Raw genomic sequence first — 13,461 nt, forward strand, 5'->3', positions numbered from 1 at the left:
AATATTTTGGCAAAGGAGATACTGACTGCTGTGGGCTGGGGTGGTCAGAGGCTAGCTCTAAAGAGGAAGGGGTTGAGCTGGACTAGCAAGGATGGCAGATTCTGAAAGATAAGAAGGAGGGTTCTGCAGCTTTTCAGATGATGAAATTTTCTCACATTCAACTCCTTTCTTTTGCGTCTTGTAAGAACCCTGGGATAAGAAGCCAAGCAAGCATGGTCCGGGTTGAGAAAAGCGAGGCGGAGAAAACGTGACCAGTTGATACAATAAGCAATGAAACTTGGGTTTGGACCCAAGAATTCTTTGTATTCTGACAGCCCAGACTAGTGTGGGAGAAAATGAGGAAAATAACTCAATGAGAGGAGAGAACCCGTGGAGGGGAGTTGGAAGGGCAGGTTATGTCGTGAAAGGGCAGCCCGAAGAGCTTGAAATTCATCCCTTGGAGCAATGGGAGAGAGTTTTTAGCTCTATGACAGCAGAGTTTTAGTAAGATCAATTATTAAGAATGGAAGGAAGAAAGAGACTAAAAGCCTAAAGACTAATTACGGGAGAGTACCTCCAAGGCCCAGGTGAGAGGTAATAAAAGCCTGAATTAGAAAATACACAGAACGATTTACACGGTGACATTTGTTTCAAACTTTAAATTACGAAGAAAACCACACACACAAAATTTTACTGAGTCCCTCCCATTATACAGATCAGCTGCGGGGAGGTTAAAAAAAAAAAAGCAAAAAAAAGAAACAATCTCTGCCAAAAAACGTCACGAATTGTCTACTAGAAACCCACAGCGTGTTCAAAGTCTATCTCGACAAACTACTCTCACCAGAGACTTTAAACAGGCCTCTCAATTAAAACGGAGTTTGTCACCCTTGTGGGAATCGCAAGTTCACAGATTTCAGGGTCGCCTGAAGAAGCCATACGCGATCAGCAGTACAAGGCATTTTACCAAGGTTTCCAAAGGCTTGGGGGTTTCCGGGCGGCACGGTTCGGTCGGGGAACTCAAGGCCGACACGTCCAGCGTTAAGCCGTGACCCTGCTTCCAAGCACCGGCCCTTGTCAAGCCCAAGGGCCCCATAAACATTTGCCGAATAAAGGAGGCGAAGCCCACCCGGCAAGAACGACGCCTACACTGCCGGCGCCGCGTACCCTCGGCTGGTCCCGAAGTCAAGTTCTCGAAGTTCCCGACGCGGGGCCGGGGGAGAAACCACTCAGCCGGGGTCCGCCGGCCCTTCACGGCCGGGGCCCAACGTAGCGCCCTGGCCGGAACGTTGCGCCAAACGTACTGCCACAGTGCCCTTCCCCGGAGGCGACACCACGCGACCTCCCGGCCACGCTCCCCTCCCCCGAGCGGGAAGCGAGGAGCTGCGGGCACCCGGGGGAGTCTCCGAGAGGCCCGACGCCCCCGGCCGAGGGGGAGGCGTTTGCGGGAGCAGGGGCTGTTCCCGGGGTCGCGGGGCCGGGAGGCGCCGCCGCCCTTACTCACCGCGACCGGGCGGCCGTGCTCGGCGCCGTCGGGGGCGTCGAGGCGCGGGGCCGCGGCGGGCGCCGGGGCCGGGGCGGGAGGCTGCCGGTGCTTGCCGGCGCGCTTGGCCTTGGCCTGGATGCAGCGCTGGTGCAGGGCGAAGGTGTGCTGGCGCTCGAGCTCCAGGCGCTCGGGCGACACGGCCTCGTAGCGGGCCTCGCAGGTGCTGTGGTGGCGCCGGCACAGCTCGATGCGCCGGCGGAGGCGCTCCATGACCGCGCTGTGCCGCGGCAGCGCGAACTCCGCCATGGGGCAGGGGGGCAGCACCATGGGCCGCAGGCGGGGCGGGCCGGGCCGCTCGGGGCCGGCTGGCAACGCGGGCTCCTCTCCCCCGCCGGCGGCCCCCGTCCGCCTCAGGGCCGCGCCATTGCCCCGCGGACGGTGGGGCGGGCTCGCGCGCTGCGACGGGCGGCGGCGGCTCTTCCTCCTGCCCGGCTCGGCCCGGCCCCGGGCCGGCACTCGCTGGCCACCTCAGGCCTCAGCTCGTCGCTGCCGCCCCGGCCCCATTGTTTTCCGCGCCGCTGCCGCCGCCATCTTAAAATTGTTTTTAGGCCTCTCGGAAGAGGGCGGGGCCTTGGTGAGCGACTTGGACGTCAGGGGCTGACGGACAGGGACCCCGGCCAATCAGAGGAGGAAGAATGGGCCACCCGAGGGGGTGGGACGAGCACGTAGGCGGCGTGCTCAGGCTCCTGAACGGGGTTTAAAGGAACTCCACAGCGAGGGGCGGGGCTTGGCCCGGGAGACCCATCCCAAACATGACCGATGGGAGCCCGTCCAAAGGCGACAAGGTTCCCGAAGCACCGCCCCTAGAGGCAGGCCCTTCCGGGTACGCCGAGGTAAGCGGCATCCGTCCAAGTCGGGTGCGCTGTAACTAGGCAGCTTCAGACGCCGACCTGACAAGACAACGCTGCCCTTTCCTTCTCCCACCTCCCATTTGAATTTGGCTTTGGTAAGCTCCAAGTGACCACACTAAGTCAAAGTCAGCCGTCCTTCTTTGACCTCATTCCTTAGCATCCAGCCTCAAAGCTGATCGGAATTGTCCAAAGGTGAGCTGCAAGGTTTCCTCTGCACCTTTCTGAGTCACTGGGAGTGTCAGTGACCTCCACTTATTTGTACAAGTTTGAACAAATTTCAAAAGCTTGAGTTATATTTACTACCTTTAAAAAACTTCTTAAAGTTGAGATGTGAGGAAGGGGTGTGAAGGAGACTGGATTGCAACCTTTACATTTAAAAACAAACATGTGCTGGTTAAAATGGAGCCACTCAACAAAACTCAACCAAAGTTCCGGCTCACTTGTCTCTAGTAGTATAGCTTATAGGCGAAGGGGCGGGGAACTGTCAGAAATAAACAAATGAGCCACAAAAGGGATTTAGGACTAAAACCGGACAGTCTCTGTTGGGCCAAGAGATACTAACAATAGGTATTGTTACCTTGATTGTCTAGTAAGTGCCAGAAAGAGGCTGCTGGTAGAGCTTTTAGGGTCAAATAATATTTGTTTTTAATAGAATAATGGTACTCAATGCATTTTGTACACTCAGCCATTCAAAAGCTGAATAGGTCCTAAAAATTCGTAAAACTAATGGAGGAGTCCAAAGAATATTTTGTAATAAAAACTTTAAAGTTCTGGTTCCTCTAAGTCTTACAGTAACAGCCCTTTTATTTCTATGCAGCTATCCCTATTCCACAACAGAAAATAACTGAACCACAATATGACAGGGAAGGCCTAAATATAAAAGACTGAATCAAACTCATGTTATGAGATAAAGTAACAGTTATTCCCCAGTCCATAAGTTTCTGCGAATTAACAAATTCTCAGGCAGTGGTCAATTAAACAAAAATTAACACATGATAGAGTAAAACACACGCATTTAAGGTTACCATGAAAAAGTTGAGTCAAAAGCAGATGCTTAACACAGGACTTTAATACCATTTAGTAACTTGACAATTTGAAAAAAAGTTAAGAGTTCTTTGTAGATAAGAGGACTTGAAGGGCACATCTGATGGAGAGTGGGCATTTTACAATAATTGCGAAAGAGGCAGCATGTAAAATCTTAAATGCCTTTTAAGAGCTGAAAATTGCTGCTGGTCATTCATTAAGTGTCAGACATTTCATCAGGAAGCTGCATCTTGAACAGAGTGAAAAAGAAAAACAAGGAAAGGCCCTGATGGTGGTGGTGGGGGGGGGGGCTGGGAAAGCCATACACACTAATGATTTAAACTTGTCACACCACAACTCAGCTGGAAGAAATTGTGAGGCATGAACTATAACTTCAGCAAGAGTGGAGAGGGCAGATTTCTGGAAATGCAATGATCCCACACATGCGCTTCAAGGAGAAATCTGCAGACATATTTTCAGGTCTTGCTTAAGTAACTGTTTATTTGCACTCAATACATTTGGGAAAGTCTGCTACGTAGCTAAGGTCATTGTGACCATATTACAGATGAAAAGGATAAAGTACTGAACAGCAAGAACAATGCATCCCACCCTCAAAAGGATTTAGGTGAACCAGTAAAAAGGTTGATAACAAAACAAAACAAAACACAACCTTCATCTTTTATGAATGTCCCTTCCTCCCCAAAATCGCCCCAATATAAACACTGCAGCGTTTATATATTCAGTGCAAGAAACAGTATCATCAGTACATCTGAAAAGCCTCTGAAGAAAGAATAAAGCACAGACATCTAATTCTGAATACATCTCAGTGTGGTGTAATAGTATTATTACACACTATTGATGGGGGAGAGACTGATAGCACCCACCTGCATTCCACATGGGGGGAAAAAAATCTACAACCACTTAAAAAATTCTACAAGTCACATACTTAGGGAAAAAAAAAACAACCTTGAACAGGATTGCTTTATTGTGTAATTTAAGACACAACTGTTACATGAATTGCTATAAAAATCAGACAACATGCTATATGTCACTCCACCCATAAATACTTTTAGCCTGTGTTCAATTACAGTCAATTCTGAAACGGCTGGCTCACCTCTGGATTAGACTTCTACAGTCTGTATACAGAGTAACAAAAATGGATAAAAATGAAAGATTGTATTCTATCCTGTACTTTGACCTGGAAAATTGTGGATCTACTTAAAAAGGAAAAAGAAGAAACATACACGTAATCACAAAAAGCTTAACACTATGAAGAGCATATCATCGTTTTCAGCAACAAACAGCAAGCTGCGCTGTGAAGAAAATGCATAGCAGAGGAGAAAGCTAGAAATTGGGGGAAATAGGTAAGGAAAACAGTGTCAACACGGAGGAAGAGGTGATTAAAACACATCTGCATTTACCCTGGAGCTCACACGCCCTACTAATGTTCCTTTGAAGCCATTTGTTTGAGAAGGTCAGAGACCAGGCACTGTGTATGAAGTACAAAGGCCCCAGTGCCTCATTAAGCTACCTCCTCCAAAGCAGTCTGAGAACTGAGCAGTTTCAAGGGTAACAGAATACACATACTTTATGGTCTAGCCAACATCAAGTGAAAAGGTTTTTTTTTTTTTTTGTATGTCTATATTTAATACAACTTAAACGGAACCTTTATATAAATTTGGGCTTCCACCCAATCCCTCACCTCAATTTCCTGAGGAGGAATTGAGTAATGGAAGCAAGCAAAACAAGATTATAACCATGAATGACTATACTTTAAAACATGATTATCAATTTTAAGGGACAGAGACATTTGAATGTTTTATAATACCGAAGTTAAAAAAAAGGAAAATTATAACACCTGCAATTTACACCCCCGCCCCCAACATTTCTAAATGTTGGTGTTATTTCTGCATGAACAGATTAATATATTAAATTAAGCCAAGATTTTAAAGACTTGCAAAAAAGTTCTGACATTCTATTTTAGAAAACAAAGATGTTTAAAAAAAAAATACAAGTTAGTTTCTTCATGGTTACATTTCACAACCATTATGTTAAATGTTTTCTTTCTACAGAAACAGGGTCCTTTATGTCACAACTGCAATTATTTACTGCTAGATGTTCAAAATTACATTGGCCAGTGTTTGACTGGAACCTGTTGATGGTGACATCTTGAGGTTTTCGGAGTTTCAAACTAAGGTGTGCCAGGTCCCCTCCTAAGACAACACTTGTGGGAAAGAGGGAAGGAGAAGATATCAAGATCAAGTTCTTAAGATTGTTTCACTCTCTTCGCGGCTTTCTGTTTCTTGGTGATCTGTTCAAAATTTCATCCTCCTGTTGGTTGAAAAGACAAGAAACTCTTTATAACTAGAGAAATTTTTAAAAATAAAAATTTACCAAATTTTCAAGATCAGCCAGTCCGGGATGGCCCATGTGAATAAAAAAACGAGAAACTATTTTTCAAGGAGATGCATCCAAACAATGGTTGTCTCAGAGGTGGTGGAATTATGAGTATTCTAATTTAGTTTCTTTTTTGTTTTCTATTAGCACGTACTTTCCTCCATTCTAATCTATTTTAAAGACATTTTCTTTAAAAAGGATCAGACACTGTGCCATCGCATATTATCTTGCTTTGACTTCAACAATCTACTGGCCTGTGGGCATGTTATCCCCATTTTGAGGACCAGAAACCTGGGACTCATGGGACCTGAAGACTATCCAAGGGGAGTCCCATATACACGTAGACTTCAAAAGCCCAATGCTCTTTCTGTTCCACTATAGCTACTTTTTTATTGCGTGAGGCAGTGTAGGGATATAAAAATGTTAGACATGGTCCCTACCTTCAAGAGCTCTGCATTCTAGTTGAAGCAGAGCATATCCACTGAAAAGAAAAACAAGGATACAAAACAGCAAGACAGTTGTAGTAACTGGAAATAGCGCATTGGTAGAGCTCTGCAGAAAGGATCAGACTGAAACAGAAAAGTGCTGGGAAAAGGACCTCTGTAAGCAGGTACAAACATGCTAACATTAAAAATGGTTTGGGCACATCAGTAAGGCATGACTCAGGTTGAGTTCCTGCGCCCTTGGTAGGGCTGATATAAACGGACACCCACGTGGACAAATAGACATAAGATACACACCAGAGGAGAGAACTTTGTCACTTTTTATCCTGCAATGTGATAGAAAGGAGAAGGCTCAAACAGCTAAAGCCCTGGAGAGAGATGGACCACTTACCTGTAACTTACAGCTGACCTTGGGAAGAGAGCCAAGACTGATATATAGGAAGCCCTGAGAGACAAGCCCTGTGCCAGCCTACAGCTGAGATTGGGAAGAAGCTGGGCCCACGAAGCCTCAGAGGAAGAGGAACCCGGAGGGGAAGGCTGAAACCCGGCCAATATTGCCTGCCACCTCGCTTCAACATGTGGTAGCTAAATGATGAGAAGGTACCTCTTATAGTACCATGAATTGGATTTTCCAGGCCTTGGGATTTTAAGTTTTTATCCCAAATAAATACTCATTATAAAAGCCAAAAAAAAAAAAAAAGAGAGAGAGAGAAAAGGTTTGGGGGACTCTGAGCTGGAATATTAAGACAGAGGACACTCAAACACAAGCTGGGTTTGAATTTGAACCTATCCTTCCCATTACTCAAACCAAAAACCTTGGGAGTCACCTTGACTATTCTCTTGCCTTCATATTCTATTAACCAATCTACCAGAAGACCTAGATCCAGAAGCCTCCTACTTCTCACCCCCCTTCATCCCATCACCCTGTTCAGAGGTACCACATCTTGCCTGGATCATTACAGGAGCCTCCCAGCTGATTCTCCTTGGTGTATTCTCAGGAAAGATCACACCTTTCCCCTGCCCAAAAGCCTGCAAAGGCTTCATTCACTAAGAGGGAAAAACCAAGTCCAGACGAAGTAGTCCTCCTTTGAGGCTACTTAAGTGTCACCTTTCCAATGAGGTCTACCTTATTTAAAATTGCAACCCACTCCACACCCCCAGCACTTCTAATACCTTTTCCTAGCCATTCTTTTAAAAAATAGCCGATTGTTTTCTAACTTTCTATGGCATTTACTTTCCTGTAATGTTTACTGACTAGTGTCTGCTTTCCCTCCCTAGAATTTAAGCTCCTCAAAAGCAGGGGATCTTTGTCTCATTCACTGTTGTATGCCAAATTCCTAGAATAATGCCTGATACTCATCATTTGTTAAGTTATTGAATCAATTAGTCGATGGACAACAGGGATAAAGATTTAGAATACGTGATTTGTACACAGAAATACTTTAAAGGTATTGGTGAAGAGAAGCTAAGATGAGATAAGACATTAAATTGAAAACCTGAAGTCTCAGAGAGCATTTTTTAAGTTTTTCTCCTAAAACATTTTGCTTATTCTAAGAAATCATTTTCAGCACAGAAAAAAACTGAGATTCAGAAGTAGCTTGAAATTACCAAATAAAATACTGGTCTACATGCTCAAGAACCTCACTTTTATATAACTGGCTAACATTTTTACTGCCACTGTATATTACCTTATGAAAATACTCCTACTTTAAACATACCGTTAACTTTGCTTGAAATACAAGATTAACCCTCCCCCACTGCTTTACCTCTGCTTTAGGTTTGCTCTCTTCTTCCTCCTGACTGACAGAGCCACCTTCTTCTTCAGCATCACTTTTTTGTTTCTCTTCTAGAAAAGAAGTTAAAGTAAAACAACTGAGAAAGACCTAACTTTTTTTTTAAGTACTCAAACAATTACCATTATAACACACACCAGAGTCTAAACAATCTTACTGTAACTTGCTTATAAGGGTTTCAAATGACACACCAGGGTCTTGGCTTAAAGCAAATTTGGGGGATTATAATTCTTACCAAGTTTTTCTTCACCCTCCTCCTCCTCATCTCCCTTGTCCTTTTCCTCTTCCTTCTCTTCTTCCTCCTCCTTCACATCTGGTTGAGGAGCATCAGTCTTCTTATACTCCATGGCATTGGTCTGTTTCTGAAATATCCCCCAGGTAAATTGTGTTCATATTTTTTACGTATTATGTTATCATAGGATTACTGAATACCTAAGTATACATACTGGGGGACAGAGATTTAGAAATGAGTAAGATGCAATTCCTACCATCAAGGAACTTTTTCTTGAGTATGTGAGTGTGCAGTAGTTCAAGATAGAAGGAACAGTGAAAACAAAGGGGTCTGATTCTCTGACTGACTGGGGCACAGATGGTTGTGAGGATGGTTGTGAAGGAAAGGGTAGAAAATGTTCTCTGAATGCAAGGAGAAGCATAATCTTCATTGAGCAGAAGTAAAGAGAGTCTAATCAAAATTTTTTTTCTTGTAGAATTTCAAATGCGAGGGCTAAACGGAAAAAAACCAGCAATAAGGCTGTGATAATTTTTTTTGGAAGGTGGACATTAGGGGGCAAAACTGGATAATGTGAAATAAAAAAGATCCAATCACAAAAGTATAAGAACAGAAACAACTATGCCAAGAGGAAAATTGGTTTGTGCCCAGAAGGCTGGTTTTATATCTATATTTACTTTTTCAGAAAGCTGGCCTAAATACAAATATAAATTAATCTAAAATTAATTTAGAAATATTAAGGAAATAATTACATGGTGATGTAAATAAAATTAGAAACTGAGGGGCTAAATTCTACTTCCATCTGGGCACAATATATGGCCACTGAGTATTAGTGAATAAAAGTTTCAGAAGTGAACACCAAATCTTACCCAGTCATTACTGAGTTGCTACAAAGAAAACCTGAAGTAACAAATCTTATTTTTAACAGCACAAGAGTTCTTTCTAAATGTGATTCCAAAGAAAATTCGTACCTTTCCAGAACAGCAGAAGAGGATAACAAGAAACACAGGCAGAGCTACAGTCAAAATGTAGACTACCCAAAGCCACGGGCGCTCTTCAGCTGCCTCAATCATCTGCCCCACTACACCCGGCTGAAAAAGAGACAGGACTTAATTCAAGATCTGGCCCAAATACAGGGGCACTCTTGCACTGTTCAGTTACCACATAGCAAAACTCAAACTCCCCCATTTTCAAAGAGTTCAAGCCAAGATGTTTATATCATCTAAAAAGGAAGTTAGGTAAGAGCTTCAATTTTTATGCTGCCATTTATCATCAACGTGACTTAACTCCTATAGGTGAGAAAAATTATCTCAATCACCTGCAAAAGGCTCCCCTTAGCCTCAGTGAATGAAGAATTTCTTGATCTAAATGTCCCTGGCTCTCCAATTCCCAGCTCTGCCACATGAGCAACTGTTTCAAACTTCCATGTATGAGGTAAACCAAGATTCAACATTTAAAAGTACATTAAATCAGGTCAGCAAATCACTAGGACTAGTGCAGATACAAGGGGAGAAAAATTAGACAGCATTTGCAGTCTTCTATACTATACCAGAACCAGTATGTGTTCCTGGTAGCTAAAGAGCAGAATAAAAACAGTAATTCATTCCCATGCATGCACAAGTTTTAAAAGATACATGGATGCTTTGATTTTCAAAGTTCTTTGAAACTGTATAGGTTTGACTAATTAAATCATACCTATTTACCAAAAGACAAAAAAAAAACAGAACAAGAGTACATTAAGGGGAGGAGATGTAGCTCAAAGTGGTTGAGTGCCTGCTTCCCATGTACAAGGCCCTGGGTTCAATCCCAGTACCTCCTAAAAACAAAGCAAACAAATGGAAAAACCAACATGGGGGAGCCGGTGTAGCTCAGTCATTCAGTGCTGGCTTCCCACCTACAAATTCCTGGGTTCAATCCCCAGCCCTAGTACCTCAAAGGAAAAAAAAAAACATACTCTACACATAAATAACACAACTACGGAATCCAAAGCTACATTAGACTAATGAAATCATGTTAATAAACCCCAGTATTTTGTCTTAAGCAGGCAACTTTTTACAGTACTTATTATGCCAATATTCCCAAATAAGCAAAAAGCCATACCTTAAAAGGTAATTTTCCACAAAAGTACCTCATTACCCACAATAAAAGATAAAAGCATAACAAACAAGCAAGCACAAACCTCAGCAGCCCCATCAGCAGCTTTCTTCAGACCCCAACCATCATTGGCCCAATCATCAACTATTCTTCGATCACCACAAATGATAAAGTTGTCAAAAAAAATGTCAGAGGTCATAGACCACAGCTCCAAACCAATAGCACTAAAAGGAGTCATTTTGAAAGGTTCTAGGTCTTCAAAGAAATCTGGATTTGGTATTTTCCTTGGTTTCCAGATTCCCTAGGAAAAATAGGAAAAGAGAAAATTCCAGATAATGATAAACAAAAATTTATGGTGAACCTACCATATGATGAATTCTATATAATCAATGGAGATAAGTGCTGACTTTATGAAACTTAAATAAACAACAGGAATAAATTTGGTGCTATACCAAGCACTATGCTAAATGTTTTGCTGATTCTACCTCTAAGATATCTGGACGCAACCATTTTCTTTCTCTAATATTACCTGCAACTTTGTCCAAACCACCACCTTGCTCTGTCTGAACTGTTCCAGTAACCTCCACTCTTATCAAATGCTGTTTGGGGTGGGAATGTAAATCAGCAGACTTTTTCAGTGATGATTTAAAATGTACATGAACTTCAACTGGCAATTTCACTTCTAGATAACTACCTAGAGAAATAACATATCCACCTAGACATGTATAAAGATGATTACTGCAGCACTTTTTATCTCCCCCCTGTGGCTTGTGCCTTTCTTTTGCTGTCTCTTCTGTGTCCATTCGCTGCATGTTTTTTCTGTATCTGCTTGTCTCCCTTTGTCACATCATCTTGCTGCACCAGCTCTCCGCAGCACACAGGCCCATCAGCTCTCCGTGACGCACAGGCCAGCTTGCCTTCACAAGGAGGCCCTGGTAGGTGAACCCAGGGCTTCCCATATGGTAGACAGGAGCCCAACTGATTGAGCCACAGCCGCTTCCTGTGCAGCACTAACTTTTAAAGCAAAAATGGCAATCTATTTAAATAGCCATAGAAAGAATGGTCTTATTGTTTGACTACACAATTAAAAATGCACTTAAGGGAAACGGACTTTGGCCCAGTGGTTAGGGCGTCCGTCTACCATATGGGAGGTCCGCGGTTCAAACCCCGGGCCTCCTTGACCCGTGTGGAGCTGGCCATGCGCAGCGCTTATGCGCGCAAGGAGTGCCGTGCCACGCAAGGGTGTCCCCCGCGTGGGGGAGCCCCACGCGCAAGGAGTGCGCCCGTGAGGAAAGCCGCCCAGCATGAAAAGAAAGAGCAGCCTGCCCAGGAATGGCGCCACCCACACTTCCCGTGCCGCTGACGACAACAGAAGCGGACAAAGAAACAAGACGCAGCAAATAGACACCAAGAACAGACAACCAGGGGAGGGGGGGAAATTAAAATAAATAAATTAAAAAAAAAAAATGCACTTAAAAGGAGATATATATAATGTGTGTATATAAACAGACCTACACTTTACACTTTTAAGTCTGACAAATAAAATGGAAAAGAATGATTATAATTTTACTGGAATAGAAACAAAAAAGAGACAAGGAGGTGAACAGTTACATTTTCATAGTAAATTTAAACATCACTGCTTGAATTCTTATCTCATTTGAGCCTCAGTGTTTTTACAGTTGTTGAGGCCAAGAAATGATACACCATGGCCCAAGCTCCAACTCACATCACCATCCTCTACCCATCACTTCACTCAGATGGTCAATCTTGCGATTTGGAGACTGTAGCTGACGCACCACTGGACCTGAGGGCAAGGCACCCAAATCCTAAGTTTTCCATTTTTTTTTTTTTAGTTTTTAAACTTAAGTTATAAGGCAACAATGAAAGCTACTCTCTCCAGATTCTAGGTTTATCTTTTTTTTGCAACATATAACACATTAAGCACTCTCTCAATTTAAGGAGTTTATTAAGATCAATAAAAGCTCAGGAGGCACAAACCTGGTAGTTAGGATTGTCAATCATGGGAGGCTTCCATTTACCCTTGTAATTGGGGTTGTCAATCATAGGTCGCTGCCAGACACCACACCCAGGGGCTGATTCACATTTGGGGTTGGCAATCTGAGGAGCTTCCCATTCTCCATCCATATCTTCATCCCTGTGGAGACACAAATGACAAATTAAATAGTTCCTGTTATGAAGAACTACAAATAGGAGTCCAAGCACTCCCCGAGATACTGCCAGGATGCGTTTATGGTGCACCTCTGTAACAATGTCTTTTGATGAGAAAAGTATTAAAAAAAAAAAGAATTGCAATTAAATTTGTAAAGCTCTACAAAAAAATGTAGACAATTTCCTAAAATGCTGTATTTGAGAACTACTTCAGTGAAAAAAAAGATTAATTAAAAAGCTTATGCTTTATGCTCTTACCAGTCCTCTGGTTTCTCTGCATCTGGGTCAGGAATATATTCTGGCTCATCATCTAACCAGCCTTCAGGTTTTGTGGCCTCTTCATCTGAAATCTTTGCAGGGGCATCTTCATCCCTTAAACACAAAAGAAAAAGCCAGTAAAGACAACAGTGATGAAGAATCACAGTGTCATTCTTAAACAGGGCACTCTTAACCTTTTTTAAAAAATGGGGCCAAGGACATGAATAGACAAGGAAGATATACAAATGGCCAATGTGACAAGCCACCAAAGAAATGCAAATCAATGCTGAACTGAATATAATAATATGCAAACTCATGGCATAAATACCTAGAATATAAATCACCAGGAAAGAGAATGAGCTTAGAGAATGGAAAGCTGAGGTCTAATCTGTGCAAGATTGGTAAAAGTATTGTTTGTAAAATATTTGGAAATGAATAGAAATGGCGAATGAACATCACACTGTTTGTAATAGCAGCACTAATATATAGGTGTGTTAGTGGTTGAAAGGGAAAGTCTAAGGTCATGTATGTAACTAGAAAGAAAGCTAAAAAAAGGAAACATGGGACTATAGAGCATAGCAAACCCTAGGGAAAAATGAGTATGGTTAATAGTGCATAGGGAGTGGATGTGGCTCAAGCAGGTGAATGCCTGCTTCCCACATGGGAAGTCCCAGGTTTGGTT

General features: G+C 43.0%; 2 protein-coding genes across 4 annotated transcripts in view; both read right to left on the reverse strand.

Moving 5' to 3' along the window:
• The window catches only part of MAML1 (mastermind like transcriptional coactivator 1), a 53,706-nt gene extending 51,642 nt beyond the window's left edge, over positions 1 to 2,064 (reverse strand). For both annotated transcript variants that reach the window (XM_012528432.4, XM_023591304.3), the window contains exon 1: positions 1,481 to 2,064. In XM_012528432.4, coding sequence (XP_012383886.2) covers positions 1,481 to 1,789 — 309 coding nt within the window. In that variant the 5' untranslated portion in view covers positions 1,790 to 2,064. The remainder of the gene's footprint in view (positions 1 to 1,480) is intronic.
• A 1,358-nt stretch (positions 2,065 to 3,422) lies between these two features.
• CANX (calnexin) overlaps positions 3,423 to 13,461 on the reverse strand; it is a 33,663-nt gene continuing 23,624 nt past the window's right edge. For both annotated transcript variants that reach the window (XM_004467013.5, XM_058283320.2), the window contains 7 exons: positions 12,780 to 12,893; positions 12,351 to 12,507; positions 10,438 to 10,653; positions 9,230 to 9,349; positions 8,265 to 8,391; positions 8,003 to 8,082; positions 3,423 to 5,727 (listed from right to left, as the gene is read on the reverse strand). In XM_004467013.5, the coding sequence (XP_004467070.1) occupies positions 5,674 to 5,727; positions 8,003 to 8,082; positions 8,265 to 8,391; positions 9,230 to 9,349; positions 10,438 to 10,653; positions 12,351 to 12,507; positions 12,780 to 12,893 (868 nt within the window). In that variant the 3' untranslated portion in view covers positions 3,423 to 5,673. The remainder of the gene's footprint in view (positions 5,728 to 8,002; positions 8,083 to 8,264; positions 8,392 to 9,229; positions 9,350 to 10,437; positions 10,654 to 12,350; positions 12,508 to 12,779; positions 12,894 to 13,461) is intronic.

The sequence above is a fragment of the Dasypus novemcinctus genome, chromosome 2 (genome assembly GCF_030445035.2).
Source record: "Dasypus novemcinctus isolate mDasNov1 chromosome 2, mDasNov1.1.hap2, whole genome shotgun sequence".
In the NCBI taxonomy this organism is placed as follows: Eukaryota; Metazoa; Chordata; class Mammalia; order Cingulata; family Dasypodidae; genus Dasypus; species Dasypus novemcinctus.